At 33.8% G+C, this 19,714-nt stretch overlaps 1 protein-coding gene across 4 annotated transcripts in view; it reads left to right on the forward strand.

Annotated features, from left to right (window-relative positions):
* LOC126741972 (transcription factor RFX3) overlaps positions 1–19,155 on the forward strand; it is a 64,574-nt gene extending 45,419 nt beyond the window's left edge. For 2 of the 4 annotated variants that reach the window (XM_050448468.1, XM_050448471.1), the window contains 10 exons: positions 1,168–1,432; positions 1,509–1,625; positions 3,758–3,939; positions 4,833–5,135; positions 5,450–5,596; positions 5,653–5,810; positions 5,868–6,094; positions 14,271–14,464; positions 14,519–14,678; positions 17,239–19,155. In XM_050448468.1, coding sequence (XP_050304425.1) covers positions 1,168–1,432; positions 1,509–1,625; positions 3,758–3,939; positions 4,833–5,135; positions 5,450–5,596; positions 5,653–5,810; positions 5,868–6,094; positions 14,271–14,464; positions 14,519–14,678; positions 17,239–17,373 — 1,888 coding nt within the window. In that variant the 3' untranslated portion in view covers positions 17,374–19,155. The remainder of the gene's footprint in view (positions 1–1,167; positions 1,433–1,508; positions 1,626–3,757; positions 3,940–4,832; positions 5,136–5,449; positions 5,597–5,652; positions 5,811–5,867; positions 6,095–14,270; positions 14,465–14,518; positions 14,679–17,238) is intronic. The other 2 variants (XM_050448469.1, XM_050448470.1) reach the window with 2 other exon arrangements.
* Positions 19,156–19,714: the final 559 nt, after the last annotated feature.

Genomic DNA, 19,714 nt, shown 5'->3' on the forward strand with positions numbered 1-19,714 from the left:
TACTCATAAAATCCTAACCTTTCCTTCCTTATTTTTATTCGAATCTGTTTGTATATCATAAGAAATTTAGAAATATCACAGCAAATAGTCATGAATATAGCAGTCGACGATCTAATGATTATGCCTAGAAGTTCATTAATCCAAAGAACATTTATATTTGATGGTGAAAAAAATAATCACCTTTCAACAACATTTGAAAGCTTTAGAAAGCCGGAAACTTTTTAGGAAATGTGTTAAAGTACTCTTTAGTTGCGAAAGGCTATTATGAAATAACTGAGTTTTTGTCAGATTTTAGTCCTGATTTTTTCATGTCATTTTTGTTTCACTTACATTAAATAAAATTGTATATTTCGGGAATTAATAATATCTGTTTGTGTTCTACATATTGATACCCTTGATATTGCATTGGCTTGGCATGTTTGATTCTGGGTCCTGGAGGAGTAATTCTGTTTCTTATTTAACCTAAAGATAGTGTTTGTGTATATGTATTTGCTCTTTTTACAGTTTTGTCAACAAATTTACTTTAATGACAATAAAGCATATATTGATTTTATAAATAGAACAGACCCTAGAAGTTTTCCATATTTCTGGATTTTAAATTCTTATTAGTTTTCACCATAATATTTATGGCTTGAATACATTTATCTTTAGAACTACCGAGTAATCAACATTGATCAACTAAAATTGAATTCTTAGGTTCTTTACAAACATTCATCTATTGTAGTTGAAATTTAGAACCGCTGAAATAACAAAAAAAAATCAGCTTTCCCAAACTAATAATTTAAGTAAGCGTACACTACCTTAAGGTTCACTCAATTTAATTTGGACCTCAGGGCTTTTCACAAAAGCTCACACCATCTTAATAACAAAATAAAAATCCAACAACATTTTTTTAAATTTTAATAAATTAGTCGATATGAATTCACGATCACTGGTAACATCGCCAACTTAGAGAGCGATATTAGAAGACGTTATAACGCATAAGTCTATCTCATAGTGGAATTAAGCAACGTGTGTATCCTTAAAAATTTCTTATCGTGGATTGACATAATCTTAAGGATGGGTAGCCAATAAGATATCACTTTTGTGCGAATGTTCGACTGTGAGATAGACTTATGCCAACTTAACTTTATATGAAAAAAAGACTTGCAAAATCTCTTACCGTAGGGCATATCCCGTATACACCGTGGGCGACTCCACAACCTTATACCCCATAACAAATGCCGGTCAGTCACAGAGCCAATATTACGCCACAACACCGGCATCAAACTCTACCAGCTCCACCACTGGTGCTGTAGCTGGCGCCACCGTCGGCTACTCAGCAGCTGGACAGTATGTGGTGCAGCACACCGTAGACCCAGAATCTTTGATACCCACTACGAGAATCGCGCCGCAGGCGGCCAATGCCGTAAGTAACCTTCTGTATATTAATGTAAGTGGCATTAATGTTCTAACGGATCATTTTTCTGGTATAATATGCTTGCTTTAACCACTAACTTGATAATCAGGAGTATGGCGGTACTAATGTGGCTACTGTGCAACCGGCGCAAATGGTTGCGGTTTCCAGTAACGGGGATGACGTCGGATCTACGTTAGGGCACGCTACAAGGGTCTCCCCTGCTACTGTAAGTCCTCTTTCCCTCCTATATCCCGCACTAAAGTGTGTTTTTGTTTTTTTTTTGCTTCAATAGCAGCCTTTGTTTTGCTTTGTCACTTCCAATCACCAGTAGCTTCGTTCTAGAATAGTCACGTCCCCGCAGTTTGTAAGCAGCTCGCTTGGATAGTTTAGTGAGAGAGTATATTAGTTTAAATAGGCTGGTTGCCTATCAACTGTAATGGTTCGAGATAGGCAACTTTCTGAACAGATATTTGAAGTTATCGCCACCACTATGTAAGTTCAGTGTAAATTTAGGCCTCACAGAAATACAGGCCAGCATATAGCTCCGTCTAACTTATATTGCGTAAAACTTTGACGCTAAAAATAAATATAATTTCTTGTATAATCGTTGAAGAAATATACTCATAACCTATTGAAAAATGTTGGCACCAGTTGCTCTAGGTAACTCTTAATTCCTACTGTTCCGTCGTTTATATAAAAATAATGGTCCTTAAGCGTGCGATCTCCTTTAATGTACCTCTTTACTGGTGTGGAACATCACTTTTCATTAAATAATTCGGCTAGAATTATTTATATATGAAATTTAAACATAATTTCATGTAAACCAGTAGCCTTACTCTGTAAGTATACCTTTAATAGTAAAATAGTGTTTTTTATTGAAAACCTAATCAGAATACATGTGTGAACCCACATACACATGACCTACACTAATGAAATAATTGTTGTAATATCTAAGGAGATTTTTATCCCTTAAACTAGTGGTTGTATATTTGCCAATTTATGCCAAACAAAAGTAAGACAAACGTTCCGGCGTCATTGTTTTTAACAATCAATTGACAACCACAGTGATGTCAGTTTGGTGAGTCAGATGCTGCCAATTTTGCTTTAGGATTTTCATTCAATTTTAGGAGTCTAAAAAAGGCGTTAAAGAATTCGAGAGAGCCAATAATTCTTTAATTTTAAATATTAGGAAATGATATATTTACGGTGCCATAAGTAATAAATGATTTTCTTTCTTACAGGCACTCATTTACTTCAATTTCCAATTTCTCGACTCCTCTTATAGGCTTTTTATTTGTTTTTTTTTTGAAGAACCTAAAAAGCCCTCTAAAGAATCTCAAGAGCTAATAATTCCTTAATTTTGACTAATAGGAACTGATTTATTTACTTTTTCATAAGTTTTAAATGAGTTCGTTTCTTATAGGCACTCCTATACTTAAAATTCCAATTTCTAGACTTCTATTGTAAAGTTTTTACTGTTTTTTTCAGAAAAAGAGCCAATGTTGACCATTACTAAGTGATAAATGATTTTGCTTCTTACAGGCACTTCTGTACATAAAATTCCAATTTCTTGACTCCTATTACAAGGATTTTACTGTTTTTTACAGACGATCCTCAAAAAGTCTCCAAGGAATCCCAAGAGCCAATAATTTTTAAATTTTGACTATTGGGAACTGATATATTTACTGCTCCATAAAAGATAAATAATTTTGTTTCTTACAGGCATTCCTGTACTGAAAATTACAATTTCTAGACTCCGATTATAAGGATTTGTACTGTTCTTTTCAGAAGAGCCCTAAAATCCCTGCAAAGAATCCTAAAAGCCAATAATTCCTTAATTTTATTGTTAGGAGCCGATACTAAGGAGAAAACTGTAAAATTATTAAATTTTTATTTCAAAAATTCAAAGACAGTTTAGGATTTTAAACTAAACTTTGACAGATGGAATTTGGGCATAGAAACACATTTTTTAGATATTTTTTAACACCAGAGCATATCTATGACTAATTTCAATACAATTATACAAAAAAAAATCCACGCCATTTACTGAATAGAAACATTATGGTTTGCCAGTAATGACCAAATCATTATAAACAGATCTTACCTGTCCCTGAGAAAAACCCTTTTGCATCACTTTCTATTACATGTATTGATTGTAGGAATTGCACAAAGTATAGACTACTTACAATAGCACTTTTTGTGTCCTTTTCCCTATTTTATATGCTTTTTGATAAATACAACTTAAAAATGCTTGCAGTAAATCATTGACTTTTTGAAGTTGAGACTTCTAAAGCCTTTATCTTAAAAAACTTAAGGGCTTAAGACACAAAAAAATCAAGTTTATGGACACTTTTATAGGTGCAATGGCTTCTGGAAAACTACGAAACAGCCGAAGGTGTGTCTCTACCTCGCTCTACCTTGTACGCCCATTACCTGAGACACTGTTCCGAACATAAGTTGGAGCCTGTAAATGCTGCCTCGTTTGGAAAGTTGATTAGATCGGTCTTTTTGGGACTTAGGACTAGACGGTTGGGAACTAGGTAAGAGATAATCAGTTATTTTAAAAATTAGCACTTTCTATTTTATAACTAAAGGAGGTACAAAACGGTTTAAATTAGGGCCGAGTTATCCAGTTTTGAAAGCAGCAATATAACGTTAAAAAAATCGTTAAAATTCCTGTTCCCATCTTTTTTCCTTGCCTAGAACATTGGTTTTTCGAAATTTGACATCACGTTATACGGCTTTGTACTAAGTTTTAATCTGGCCGCCTGGGTATGAAAAAGACTTGAAAATGGCCTAGAACTGATTTTTTAATGAAAAAAACGCGTAGAAACCCGTACTTTTTTTAATAGATTTTTTAAAATAATATTTTAATTTTTCCCAAAAAGTCTATGGGTTCATGAAAAAATATGTGTGCTTCAAAGGTTGTTTGGAATATTAATATTTATCTTTAGCAAAAGAAATTTTTATCCTGTTTTCAATGCAATGCGAGAAACTCATTAATAACCCTCAATGGAAAGTAGCTGATTTTCTCATGGGAAATTTAAACATTTATAAAATGGATGCACCCTTGAAGCTCAAAATAAAAAGTTTCTATACATTCATTTGAAAAACCAACAACTATTGGAGAAAATCAATAAAAATCCTGAGTGCAAATAGGCAATTTTTTTATCTCCAGTCACTCGTTTCCTTATATATAGTTATAAAAATTACTTAAAAAAACTAACCGTAACGTTTAAAATTAACGTTTTTTCCATGAAGTTCGTTAATGTATAAATTAAATACAAATATGGCATTTATGGAGTGTAAATTAAGCTCTCCCTTTAACCTAAATATCACGAACCGATAAGCAATTATTTAATAATATAAAGGGCAAACCTGACAATATTTTTACCACCTTATATAACTGTTTAAAAGTTAATTTTTTCGACAGGGGCAATTCGAAATATCACTATTACGGTATCAGGGTGAAACCCGGCTCTTCTTTGGTAAATATTGAGGACTCCTCCAGTCGGGTTATTTTAACTTCCAACAATAATACCGGAAAAGCACAGGGAACTGTCCGACCGTTTAAGCGGAACAGCGATAGTTCGGATAGCTCCAGCTGTAACGGAACACTTTTGCAACACGCCGCTTATTTGGGGGACGGAAGTAATGCCATTCCCACGTTTCCGGATATTCAATTTTCGGAGCCATTACCTGAGGATTGTGGCTTTGAGGACGTCGATACTCTTAGGTAAGAAGTGTTTTAAGGGGTTTTAAGAGTTGCATATTAAGTACAAAAATTTGTTTATTTATTTTTTTACCAAAGATTTATTTTTTTACCCAGTTATGAGTTAACTGTAGCAGCGATTTTTAAAGATTTTTCTTCCAATTTTCCTGATTAAAACCGTGAAGAAATGCCTTAAATATAAACTATTCTTCCATTTAACAAAATTTTTAATTTACTCAATAATCACCCAATTTAACCGCCCTTAATATTACTGCCATCTAAAACATTCTTGTTAAAACATATACTTTTTTTTGATAGTACTAATGTGACACTTCCAGGTCAATTTACCGAGAACATCTGGAAGCTTTCCTGGATGCCATACTCAGTTTGGAGTTTAACACCGTAGAGTCCCTCTGGAGAGAGTTCTGGAGGTCCCAGTATAACAACAACGGAGACGAATGCGAAGAGGAAAAATATTTGTCAAAGTTTGTAATTAAGGATACTTTTTTAATTGTAATCACTCAATTAATGGCTTTGTTAGGTCAAAACTGTTCAGCCTGTGTTCCTTGGAGCCCCTGCAGCAATTCATGAAGCAAGTGGACCTGATCTTTTACCAAAACCTTATTCAGGTTCTGGTGCCGGACGTATTGAAACCCATACCCGCCACTCTTACACAATCGATCCGAAATTTTGCCAAAAGTACATTTGAGTAGTATGAAAAATCGATTCATTTTTAATTTTTTTTTGTGTTTTAAGATTTGGAAAGTTGGTTAACGAGCGCGATGGCGGGAGCTCCTCCAGCGATGCTCCAGATCAAACTGACCGCCGTTTCGGCCTTCAGTTCCAGCCTGAGACGTTACACTTCCTTAAATCATCTCGCACAGGCTGCCAGGGCCGTTTTACATAATGGCAATCAAATCGGACAAATGTTGGCCGACTTGAATAGGGTCGATTTTCATAGTGTAAGAGAGCAAGCGTCCTGGGTAAGCATTACCATCGACTAATGTTGAAGAATCTTATAATAAGTGTATCAGTTGTTATTCAGCTTATAATCAATTCACAATTGAAATAAAACAACAAAAAAGTATTACTTTCCTGGCTTTAGGAAAGTACATTAATAGCTTAATATGCAATATTTGTCAAAAACCTACAAACACACACCACATAATTCCTGCTAACTCTAGCCACCCTACAAGTCATAAAATGGCAGCCCTTAATTGCTATAAACATTAGGGTGGAGCGACAGTATGACTTAAATTTTTTTTTTTGAAAATCAAAATGCCTGACTTTGGTAAAGATGTGCTTGGGAGTAAGAGGTTTTTTTCTCTTTTTATTTATTTTTTACTGACATCCCTCCACCGCCACAGGGTCTGAATTTTTGTCGTTTTTTTTTTTTTAAATTAAGATGCCTGGCTTTGGGAAAGATGTGTTTAGGATTAAGGAGATTTTTGCTGTTTTTATTTTTTTTTACTAGCATCCTCTCCACCGCCACAGGGGGTCTACATATATATAAATATTTTTTTTAAGTATCATGATACCTGGTTTTGGGAAGAATATGCTTGGGAATAAGAGGTTTTTTGATGTTTTATGTTTTTTTTTCATATCCCAACAACTCACCGACCAAAATCCCTATAAATAACCCAGAATAAAAATACACATATTATGGTTTTGTAAAGCAAAAATTTATTTAAAAAATATACTAATAATTGTGCAACACTACTTTGAAGGAAAATCTTTTTTAGTCTCAAATTTTGGCATAATGGACCGTGACTCTAATTTACTTTTTATTGCTCCATCTCTTCTTTCATAATCACAAACCGTAGTAGATACCTCAGTCACCAGTTTTACGGTTCTTTCCACAGCTTGTGTGTGGCAAGGGTAATGTTTAATATATGATATTGCGGTATGTTCTGGATCGTTTACTATTTCTTGTAGCTCAACTTCTGTTAATGAAAACGTTATTGGTGGTTCAGTCCAACTTACATGTTGGCAGTCTACTAGCTCATAGTAATCTGAACCTTGAAAATTAAAATCTGGAACGACAAAATTTCGTTGTCTTAATTGACTATGATGTGTTTTAGCCCTGGCCAAAATTCTGCAATAAGCTAGCTGCCTTATATATCTCCGATCATCCCACAACATAGACAATATTATATTTTCCGGGTGTCCAAAAAAACCATTCCTATTAATCACTTTGTGAATGATTTTTTTTAAGTCATCTGACAAATAATTGCATAATTGAATGGTTTTGAAAATATGTTTTGCACCATGAATGCATGAAGGCTTCGTTTTAATAAAAAACCACATAGGGCCATACACTTTAATTATGAATGTTACTAATGTAATTAAGTTTTGAGTTGGATTTGCGGTGCTTACATATAAACGTAATAGTCTGTTTGCAGTAGTCAACCATCGGGAATGGACTAGTCGGCCTGGGTCACGTTTTAAGAGAGATTCGGAGCAGTAACCATTTTTAATAGCTAAACACATTTCATAAAGGTATTTTTGATCAGTACTTAACTCTAAGTTAGTATCAATATCAGGTAATTCACACGCTATTATAGAAAATTCTACGCTTGGTAATTTTTCGCAATCGTTTAACAGCTTTCCTATAGGCCCACGAAATGCTCGAGGTCCAGTTGTTTCACCGTCAAGGTATTGCAGTATATGTCGCAGAGGAAGCTCATTCGTATGCAACTGGCAAATAAACCATTGCAGGGGTCCCTTAATGTTTCTTTCGAGTAATGAAATAATTCCTCCCTTGGATCCCACATTGATGTTTGTTCCGTCGCAACCAACCGTTTCTAAACTGTCGAGCGAAATTGAGGAGTTATCTAAGAATTCAGTCAAAGAATTCAAAATGCTTAAGGCAGTTCCAGAAACAGGGGAAAGATGACCGATAGAGTTTGAACCTGGTTCTTGTAATAAAGTTATATGTTCCTTAACTACTGTCCTTTTTCTATTGTCCGTAAATATTAATGTTTTGTCCACGCCCATCGAAGTAAAAACCCCGCAACAGACCTGTCTTTGAAGATTTTTGTAGCTCTTGTCTTTTTTTCTGTCTTGCACGTCTGACTTTATGACGATCAATGATGTTCTGGGAGTCTTCGCTACTAATAATTCCATAATATTGAAGCACTGCTGAAGTTATCGCTGCACCTGGTCTGTCTGACACCGCGTATCTGTCTAACGTATTTGCCAACACGCAAAGACTGCTAGTATTACGATTGCTGTTTAACGTACTTGGATTATCAGAAAATAGTGGCAGTTCGGGAGAAAGATTGTCTTCATCGTTATCATATTTACCTTGCTCACTTTCGAAATCAGGTTGACCTTCGAGCAGCAAAATATCACTGCTGTCAAAAGATGTGCTCGGTTTCGGCTTTTCCGCTATGTTGTCTTTTCCGCTATGTTGTCTTTTTGACTCCTATTTTCTCTTTTTTGTTGATGTCGAACAGCCTTAAAATCAACAGACCCAATCATCATTTTTCTGTCCGACCTCTGATCTTGCAGGAATGGGCGTTCATTTATAGGAACCTACAAATATTGACATTTGAAGAGTCACCAACACAAACAAACATTAATTACCCATACTCTTACCTTATTTGGTTTTAAACATGAACACTTTTGAAAGTCAACACATTTGCATGCGGCAACGTCAAATAATCGTTGGCTATCCTTTACAAAATTTTCAATTTTGGACTTATACGAAGGAATGTCTTTTCTTTGTCGGTATGGCTTCAGGAGATCTTTTCTTTTTTTTTCTGGTACTCTATTAATTAGCGCCACAATTCTCTGCTGACTTCTCTTCTCTCTCTCTCTGACTCTCTTCTATTTTTTGAGCGACAACTTCTGCAGCGGATACAAGAAGATTGCGATTAACTTGACTTTCTTCCAACTTATGTCGAATCCATAAAAAAAACTTTATTACATCGGAAAAAGTAGGTAAAACCGAACAAACTAAGTCTTTTGGTGCACCAAAAATTGGACATTCAATTGCACTTCGGATAAATATAAGTAACCGATTAATGGCCGCTCATGCCATGTGCGAAATAATGTTTTGTATTATTTATTTTTTTTACCAAAAGGCGGACTGGGGAAAAGATGTATTGTGATATTACAAATTTTTATTTTGTTATGAACAAAAATTATTACATTAGTCTTTCCACCGCCCCAATGACAATATTCCAGAAATTAGAATGAAAGGGGTGGGGCGGTAGAATGACTTCAGCCAAAAAATTAAGTTTTTGGCTAATTACTTATTTTTGCAATACACAACTTTCTACGTATCAGGCATGTCAATTTTTAAAAATAAAAAATATCGCTCCACCCTAATAAACATTGACCACTTTACACTACACTTAGGGGCCACCCCTAAGCTCCTGGGTGAGAGACAGTACAGACTTCGAAAGGGAAATTAGTATCATTAGTCAAATAGTTATTAATAATCAGGCAAATTTCATTTTACATAAACAGCATACATTACATAAAAGTAAACATTGCTGCCTCATAAAAAATGGTTTAAATAAAACATACTGTGGGTCATAAAATTTATACCATAGCAAGGGCTTATCTTTAACTCTTTGAGGTACAGAAAAAATGGTAAAAATTTACCCAAGTGGTACAAAAAGACATTTATTCTTATTTATAACAAAAAAACATAAAAACTAATTCAAGGTGCTCTAAAATAAAATATAACATTGAGAAATATCAAATTTGTTGCTTTTTTTTTTTAAAACCCATGGTACATATTTTGACCCACCATATCACTGCCTAAAGTTATTTTGTATGGTAGGACTGAAAACAAGACTTGTTCTTTCCCAAACATAGGGGAAAGTTTGTGCATAGTTCAAATTCCTTGGAACTACAGACTGCACATCTTCGTCTACTGGTTTGTACTGGCTGATGTGTACTTTGAGTAAGTCTAATCGTTTCTGGTTGGAAAGGTTTCCTTTTTTTGATGGGAGTTGGTAATGGTTTTTCGGTACCCTGTAATGATGTTACCAATTTGTCAGTAACTAGATCTCTATAAGATTCAAACGAAATTCTTTCATGTTCATTTTAGGCCCTTCAGATAACTTGTAAAGCACGTAAGCATTAACAACAGCAGCATCAATAAAGAAAAACATGATTCTATGCCACAATTTTTTGTTTTTTCGGTCGAGGCCGTAAACTGCCCTCATTTGGTCAAATTTATTTACTGAGTTCATATGTTTATTGTAATCAGTCAGCGCTATTGGGCAAGGTATGTTTTCTACACTGCCGTCTTGCGCTTTCCTTTTCACCTCAGTTTTGTTAACTGGGTGGTTGTGATAATTTGAAAGAAGGTAAACTGTTCTTTTATCGCGCCATTTAAATGCTGAGAGAGTCCTGTAGAACTCACGTACCAGTCACAGTCACCTCTGTGCATTGCTTTATCTTCCAGAAATTGGGGCATATTTTTTCTGGTATGTCTAACAGTACCACAGGCATATAACTTTTCTTGATACAGTTGATTCATTAGGGCTACATTTGTAAAAAAGTTAACAAATAAAACTTTATGATACCTGTGTTTTAAATTTTGTTTCATCTGAAGCACTACTTTGGTACCCAAATATTTTTCTGCAACAGGACCGGTTTTGCCACAATATATTTCAAAATCCCATCAATATCCAGTAGCTATCATCCACACTTTATAGCCTCTCTTTACTGGCTTTGCAGGCATGTATTGTTTCATCGTAGATCGGCCTTTAAACTTTATCATAGACTCGTCCACTGATAAAAATTCGTGAGGATGCAGACAGGCTTGAAAATTGGATTTCAACATTTCTAAAAATGGTCTTACCTTATATAATTTATCAAAATTATCGGAATTTCGGTTGGGCATGAAGTTGTTGTCATTAAGATGTACATTACTTAGGAGCCAACCAAAGCCATGGACAGTTATTAGTCTACTAATATAGGGATCATGTAAAATTGGATCTGTACTCCAGTAATCCCGATATGACGGCAGCTTTTTGATACCCATTAGTAAGTTTATATCAATAAATGTACGCATTTCTACACTATCGGTGGGCTTAAACTTTTGTTTTGTCCATATGTTGGACAATTTTGTCTGAAATCAAAAATATTATATGGTGTCACCCTATCTAGTTCCTTTATGACTTGGGCTAGTCCTGAGTATTCCATAAATTGGACAGGTGGAACCGTTTTATTATTCTTACTCCACTGTATTTTGAATAATGTTTTTAATTCGCTCAGTGGAATAAGGTCTTAAGGAATAAGGGTCCCATTCCTCCGGTTCTTCATCAGATGATGATATTACCATATTATCCGGTTCTGATAAATTATTTGCGATTTCTGGCTCGTCTACATCATTTCCATTACAACTATCATTATCCGAGTCGATATCCGATGGAATGCGTACAAATTCACTGTCCGAATTTTCAATATTCTCAATTTCGTTATAAAGATCCTTTTCGGTCAAACCAATAAGCTTAAAAGGTAGTGGTTCTGGAAATCGGTCACTTGCCATATTTTGCTCCTACCTAAAAAAAACCTTACTTGTATGGTGGGACAAAATTTAACCCATAGTTAAAAATACATAATATAGAAGTAAGTAACTCAATAATTTCAAGTTATTTAGTATAAAACAGTTATATAAAAAGTATATCAAATATTTTTAACAAAAAAAAAACAATAAAACTTAAAAAAAGAACAAAAATATCTTACCCTTTTTAGAACGAAACGTGCAACAACAAAACATAAACAAACGAATAACCACTTGAATCACTAGGCACAAGCGACATCTGCACTTTATACGCTTAATCTGTAAGGCTTAGATGATCATATAGTCAGACGGTATAATAAATAAACCGACGTACATTACTGGGAAAAAAACAATTGTAGGTGGATTAAATTTTGTCCCTACGTGTACTTCAAAGAGTTAAAGTTGTTTTGTATCATGGTATGAGAACCAAATTAAATTTTAATAATGTATTTATGGCCCTTCTAATTAAGCTGTTTGTCAAGGGATGAGTCATTGAGAAAATAAATTAGAAATGTAAGTCTATATTAGGTACTGTATATTTTATTATATTTTATAACATTTTTAGTCCATCATCATAATTCCTTCTTTCGGGAAGTTGATTTAAAAAAAAATCATTAACTGCTTGGAAATTAAGTCAAATTAAAGTATTTGTGCCAGGCAGTTGAAAAATTACATTCTCTTTGTAGGTGGCAAAAAGACAATCCAGATAATTAAAAATAATAAAAAGGCATTTTTTTTTCATGGAGTAGAAGTTACATATTGTTTTATTTCTTCAACTACCTGGAACTAAAAACCTAGGTTATAATGTCGAAACGGTTGAACATTAAATAAAAAAGCACAAAAACAAAACCAATTTACTTATTGCTTACCCCCAAATTAAAAATTCACGACCAAGAAAACCTCTAAATACTTATTTGTCACTGTCTCATATTGGCTCTCACATCATTGGCCTTTACATCATGTTTCCAAAATATTAACTAACAAAGCCCGCAGCATAAAAATTTCGTCAACTTTAATTAATAACAAACAAAAAATCCTAAAAGCGTGGCATATAAGGTAGATTTTCAAGACTGTGCTGCCACTTACATCGGTAAAACCACTAGAAAAATCGAGACAAGAATTGAAGAACCCATTTCTAAACCTAATAATTATGTAAATCTGGGTTTGGTCTACATTTACAAATATCTAATCACAGTTTTTCTAATTCGGAGAACAGCAGAATTTAACCATAAGAACTGGATGATTTATAAGAATTTCAAATTGACAAAAAAATAAAAATTAACTCAGACCGGTTAAACTTGATCAATTGAAATAGTAACAACCCCATATACACAAACTTCCTTTAACTTTAATACTAATTGTCCTTTCTCTTACATAATTCTATTTTTATTTGGGTTCTGTCATTTTATTTTATAACTCATTTAAATCTGATTTTCCGTTTTTCGATATTTTTAAGTTTTATTCAAATCGTAGTTCTGTTTTCCGTATTGTCTGTGGTATGGTAATACAGATTTTTAATTCACTGTGGCTTAGTTTTTACCTGACTGACAACCCCACCGTACATAAATATATACTGTTTGTATATTTTTATTTCAAATTTATTTTAGTGTCACATTATTAAAAAAGTTTGAATGATTTCTTTTCACAGAAAGTCACAATATAATATATGACGCAAGAATTAAAAACAAATATTTTAAAAATTAATTTTTATTTGAAGAAGAAGACCCAAAGACGAAGAAGTTATGAAAGTTTGTCAATTTAAGAGTAGTTCTCGATATTACCCGTCAACTACGATACTTTGAGTCCTTAAACTACAATAAAAGCATTTACTTTGTCTGAAATGCTAAGTTAATACAAAAAAATTAAAGAATCATGAATCTTTAGCATAAGGGTTATGCTGACTTTGACAAATGTTGACTTTGAGTTATGACAAGAGGCTTTAATAGGGTCTTCAAAAACTTAGTTCTAAGAATGGTTTATCAAAGTTCGGCCAAGTTATGAAATCTTTTAGGAAACCCAGAAGATCTATGAGATTAATTGCAACGATTGTGATAAAAAGTACATAGGATAAACAAGAAGATCAATTATTTATGTCAGATTTAAAAAAACACGTAGCTCATGTGAAATATGGAAGAGTTGAGAAGACAAGTTTAACTGAATATGTTTTAAATACTTTTCACTTTGCAGGGATAGACAACTTAAAAATTACTTAATCCAGTTACTAACAATAGAAAATTAGATGCATACGAAAGTTTAGCAATATTCAAAAAAGAAATCTTAAAAGAGATTAGGGTCCAATGCCTTATAGTCAATTCTATAGTTTAGTTAGTGTGTCGCTCTATTAGTTACATCTTTGGTATATAAGGCACTTGTAAGTAGTTTTAGATTAGTTTCAATGTTCTCCCGAAAATTCCAACATCGTTGTCGCATCGTAATCACATGTCGAGAGTAAAATAAAGAGTTTTGGTTACTGGTAAAACTGTCTTGTGATTTGTGTGTCACACCAAAGGTTCCTACCATAAGACTAAGTAACTTAATTTAAAATTGTATTGATTTATATCCTGTCTTATGTTTTTTCGTCCTACTCTTAGGAAAATCTTATGTTTTGTTTGATTTCTTTTTCATTTCAGGTTTGCCAATGTGACAGCGATCTAGTTTCCCAATTCGAGAATGACTTCAAACTTACTTTGCAGCAACAAAACTCGCTGGAACAGTGGGCCTCTTGGTTGAAGAATGTGGTGAAAAGTGCCCTGAAACCGTACGAAGGCAGACCGAGTTTTTCTAAAGCGGCCAGACAGTTTTTGTTGAAATGGAGCTTTTACAGGTAAAATTATGTTTTTTAAAGTGTTTTTTCTTACTCGGATTTGCACTTTTTTAGCTCGATGGTCATAAGAGATCTAACTTTAAGATCGGCTGCCAGTTTTGGGTCGTTTCACTTAATACGATTACTTTATGACGAATATATGTTTTACCTCATCGAGCATCAGGTGGCGGAAGCCACCGGAGTCGTTCCTATAGCAGTTATATTGGAAGGAATTGTAAGTAATACAAAAACAGACTTTAAGTGATCCGACAGATTTTTTTTTACAAAACGTTATTAATGACCCTAAAATAAATTACAAAAACTGGTACCAGGGCCTACATCTTTTAAATAAAACATAAGTATATCTGAAAAGAAAAAAAAATTACAATACTTAATCCTTAATAAGTTGGATATAGATAGTAAATCGTATTAAATATTGAGATATATGGCTTGCATTACTTATTTATTTTACAACAAAAGTTTCAGTTTTTTACACATTTTCTTAGTTTTGTAATGACACAATGGTTTCTGCAGTTTGGTTATAGACACTAATGGCACTATACAGGGTTATTCACAGGAAATTCATTGTCGTATTTATTGCTGATATAAACTACAGGGTGTTCCATTTATATTAAGCCAATTATTGCCTTGTAAGAACTGTAATAATTTAAACCTCATTTTTTAACGTCCTGTATAAAATAGCCACTTTTTTACGAATGAAATGTAAAATTTATTGGATTAGTGCTCCTCAGTGCAAATATTGTAAAAAAAGATGCCAAAATGTTGAATAAGTGACATCCGGCGCAGCAGAGCAGGATCAGAATCATTTACTGTCAGATGAGTATAATTTACCTTGCAATAAAAAGAGATTGCAACAGACGTAATTAGAGGAATCGTTCAAAAATATTCGAAAGTCTTTGTTCACAATTCTATTCGATTATTTACTAATGAGCTCCGTACAAACTGCTAGCAAAAAGCCTTACTATTAATTTGCCTGCAATAAATTAATATCTAGTTAAATTACATGCTCCTATACTATTATATACTACTATATATACACGTTTGGCGAGTTGAATCTTACGGATTGAGTTTTAATGTATTAGACCTAATAGATAGAGAGTAGACAGAGAATGACTGCATCGGTAACCTCCCACCGATAACGACGCCGATTCTCCGTACCGCTCGCAATGTGAATTTAATTTCGGCTTGCTCGCAGTGATGTTTAGCAAGCGCTTGGAGATGGGTAGGTTAGCCTCGAATCAAGTATTGGAATTTTACGCGCACACGAAAGATAAAAATTTCTGTTGTTTTTTAACGTGCTCATAATCGCAAGTCAAAAAAACAACTTTAATATGCTCAAATCTTAAAAACCTTTGGTGAAAATCAAATACAATATTCTAAAATAAAATGATAAATAACTTTTAAACAAAATAATAATTCTAATTAAACGGATTATTTAATAAGGTGTTCAAATACACCTCCTTGTTGGGCTTCACAGTATCCCAACCTTTCGTAAAATTCTCTACGTATATTGGCTCACATTTCAGGTGTAATGGACCTAGAAATATTAATAATTCTAAGTCGCAATTCGTCCAAATTAACGACTCTTTCATGTCGGTGTTAGTAAAGAATTTCCGTCAAATAGCCCCATAAGTAGTCGCAAGGCGTCAGATCTGGAGATCGCGGAGGCGATGGTATGGTCCTCTTGTGGAAATAAGCCGTTCAGGAAAAGTGTTTGTTAAATAGTCCTGCACTTGTCTAGCGTTGGGAGCGGGACATCCGTCTTGTTGAAACCAAATTTCCTCAAAATTAACATCCAAGTTTCGTACAGCGGGTATAATATTTTGTTGCAATAAAAGTAAATATCTCTCAGAGTTTAAGGTACCATCAATAAAAAAAGGCCCTATAAGGTGATTGGCTAAAATACCAGCCCAAACATTTACCTTTTGCGGGTATTGAGTTCGTAATGGTACACTCGAATGTAGATTTTCCCGAGACCAATATCTCACGACTGAAGAATTATGTCGACCTAGAAGAGAAAAAGATGACTCGTCTGTAAATAAAATATTACTTGCGAAGTCGTCATTTTGATCAATTTTTTCTCTTAAGGTTTCACAAAACTCCAAGCGTTTTATTTGATCTTCTGGAAAAATTTCTTGAGTTTTTTTAATTTTATAGGCTTTGTACTTATTTCTTTTCTAAATATCACGCACTGTACGACTTGGAATATCAAGTTCTTCAGAAATTTGGGAGCTAGAACAAGGTTCACTTACTTCCACAAAAGCGCACACCTTGACCTCCTTTTCAATCCTAGCGTCAGATGTTCGACGAGGTTCCTGATCGCCACTAGAACATTTTGCACACCGATTTACACATCCCGACTGCTCAAACTTATGCCAGATATTATAAATTGTTTTAGCAGTAGGGACTTGCTGATCAGGATATGCAAATATAAAACGGCCGACAACTTCTTCTGCACTATCCGCATGACAATACCATTTAATGATATTAATCTTTTGATCAACAGTGAAAACCATTTTTATTTTATTACTGTATCCGTCTTCGTACCAAAGGTTGAAATAAATTGTAAACATGATCGGCTAACACGTACATAGGTATGCGAGGAATTGCAACCGAACTTTAACCGGACTGGTGGAACCAAGTTTGTTCTCGGTCTATTCCGTCTCCTTCTTACACATTACGCAAAAATCATATTCAAAATTTTTCAACCGCCGAACGTGTATAATTAAGAGTTTTTATTATATTATTGATGTAAATGATTAATTTTAATGTAGAAGCAGGACGTGATGCAAAACAGTTTGAGCGTATACGGCACCAGCGGCGACAACATTTGCAATTCCATGTCTAGTCAAAAATTGGGCTGCGTAAGCCCATCCGATCATCTGAACAAACGGCACAAGATCAGCTAGCCCGAGGACCAACCGGAAATCGAATATCAAATCCTAGTTTCTGATAATTCTAGTTTTAGTGTTCACTTATGAGTCATAGTTGAGGGCTGGAGAAATGACCAAATTTATTAAGGGACATTTTTTGGGAATGGCATGTGACTTAGTAGTTAATGGATATTGTGTGAATATAGTTTAAATTTGTCACCGGACACTTTTCAAGTTTTTTGGGCATAAATTGTTCTTAACCAAATAGTTTGTTAAAAGAGGAAGCATATTCAAGAAAAGTAGACAACTTTTGGAAGTAAAAAGCTGGTTTTTGTATTTTGAACAACATAGGCAAAACGGTTTCGCCTCAGAGACCATTTTCAGTGAATAAATTTGAAATAAACAAACTTCTATATAGTGTAACGTTCTTACTGTTCATTTAGGTGTGAATTAAAACACTCGATGTGCAAAAATAGTCAACTGACTTAAGACATTTATTTACACTGTATCTATTTCGATTTAAAAATTGCACCAGAATTGAATTGTCGTCCTAGCGGCGAAGACTCCTTGTTCAGAGTGGTCGGTAATGAAAAACTCGTGAAAATATCGATGTTAAGCCAAATATGCCTTAGTAAAATGTCGCTAATAATTAAAATATCTCTATAGCTCAAGTTGTTTTTTACATATCGACAAATAAATAAAAAACGGGGTAAAGATAAAAACGGGGGATCGGAGGTTTTTGGGGATGAGTAATATGATTTTTTTTAAAAAGCGCTAGTTACACCATCTTTGCCCGCTGTTTCATGCCATGACTTTCTTACTAGTACCGTTTTTATTATTTTTTTATTAAAGTAACTGATAGAATGATGATTTTGAAGTAAAAAAGGAAAGTACATTTATTTTGTTGAAACAAAGCATTTTCGAAATATTTGTATATAAATATTCTGTTGCACAGTTAAAAAATAGTTTAACACTAAATTGAGATATTATTAATAACGAATAAACTAATGGAAAACACAAACAAATGCGGAACCACCATTCACCAGTCATTTTCCTAATCCTTTCTTATAAAATTGGTAGAATCATGAATTTTTTGCAATAGTCGCGTTTGTGTACAGATTTCTACTGTGTAAACTAAAGACTTCATATAACCCCAAAAGAAAAAAGCCAAAGGATTAAGATCTGGCCTACGCGGAGGCCAAGGAAATTCACTGCCACGACCAAACCATCAGTGAAGCAACCATTCATCTAAAAAACTGCAACTGAATTATGCGGTAGAGCTTCAGCGTGCATACACCACATGTTTTGTTGTACATTTTAAGAAACATCGTCGATTCGAAAATTGAATTTTAACACTCTGTATCTTATTTATGAGCGACATTTTACTGAGTCATATTTTCACGAGTTTAACCTAGAATTGCTTTTTGGCGCATTCACTACCGACTACCCTGTTTATTAGGTAGACTACTGTTCCGCTAACTTTTTACGTGTGTCGTATATTCATACACTTATTCGTCACTATCACATCATACATCATTAACACTAAACATTGCTCAAAACAGTTTAGAATTAGAGGTTTTTGGGTTTGATTTAAATAGGAATTTTGTTTCTTTAACAACGAAGAATGTCCATTAAAAAATAGTATTGAAGATGGTGTTAAGACTGAAACCCCTTTGCCTGCTTAAATAAAATAATTTTACTATCAAAAGTCAGCCTCTCATTTCCGAATAGTTTACTCGCGCTTTCTGTATTGTTTTTGTTAATCCACGGTTCGTTCACATTATAATGATTTGTTACCCGTTTGTTATAAATATTTAATTGTAGTTTAATTTCTCCGCGTGTATTTGGATGCGTGCAATAGACTTGTTTTTTTTTGTAGTATGAAGTGCAATATGATTTGCTAAATAAAGAACGCAGAAACAGAGAGGAAACTGTGTTGAATGCATTGGAATGAATGTGTTCAAGGTGTTGCTGAAGATAAATCGTTTTAATAATTTGGTATTTTGTGGGTTGTAACTTAGAAAAAAAGATAATTGTAAAATTGAGTGGTAGTTTAAAGTGTGTACCATTGGATGGATTTTGAAATTGGTAATAGATGCAGCCTTGGTTATGCTAGGCGGTGCAAAAATAATGTCATTATTTGAACCGGCTATTGAAAATTCATGCCATTAATTGAATGGCTCCGCCGAACAACGTTGCGAGTGACAAAAACTTATTTTTTCAGAAATTCAAAAAAACACTGATTGTTCAATGAAATTAATTTCTAATTTACAATTTCTTATTATAAACGAGGCTTTGTTATTGAGTGAAATCACCTATAAGAGAAAATATTATTATACTCTCATATTTTACTGAGATATTGACATTTTAAAAGTAT

This window comes from Anthonomus grandis, chromosome 11 (assembly GCF_022605725.1).
Source record: "Anthonomus grandis grandis chromosome 11, icAntGran1.3, whole genome shotgun sequence".
In the NCBI taxonomy this organism is placed as follows: domain Eukaryota; kingdom Metazoa; phylum Arthropoda; class Insecta; order Coleoptera; family Curculionidae; genus Anthonomus; species Anthonomus grandis.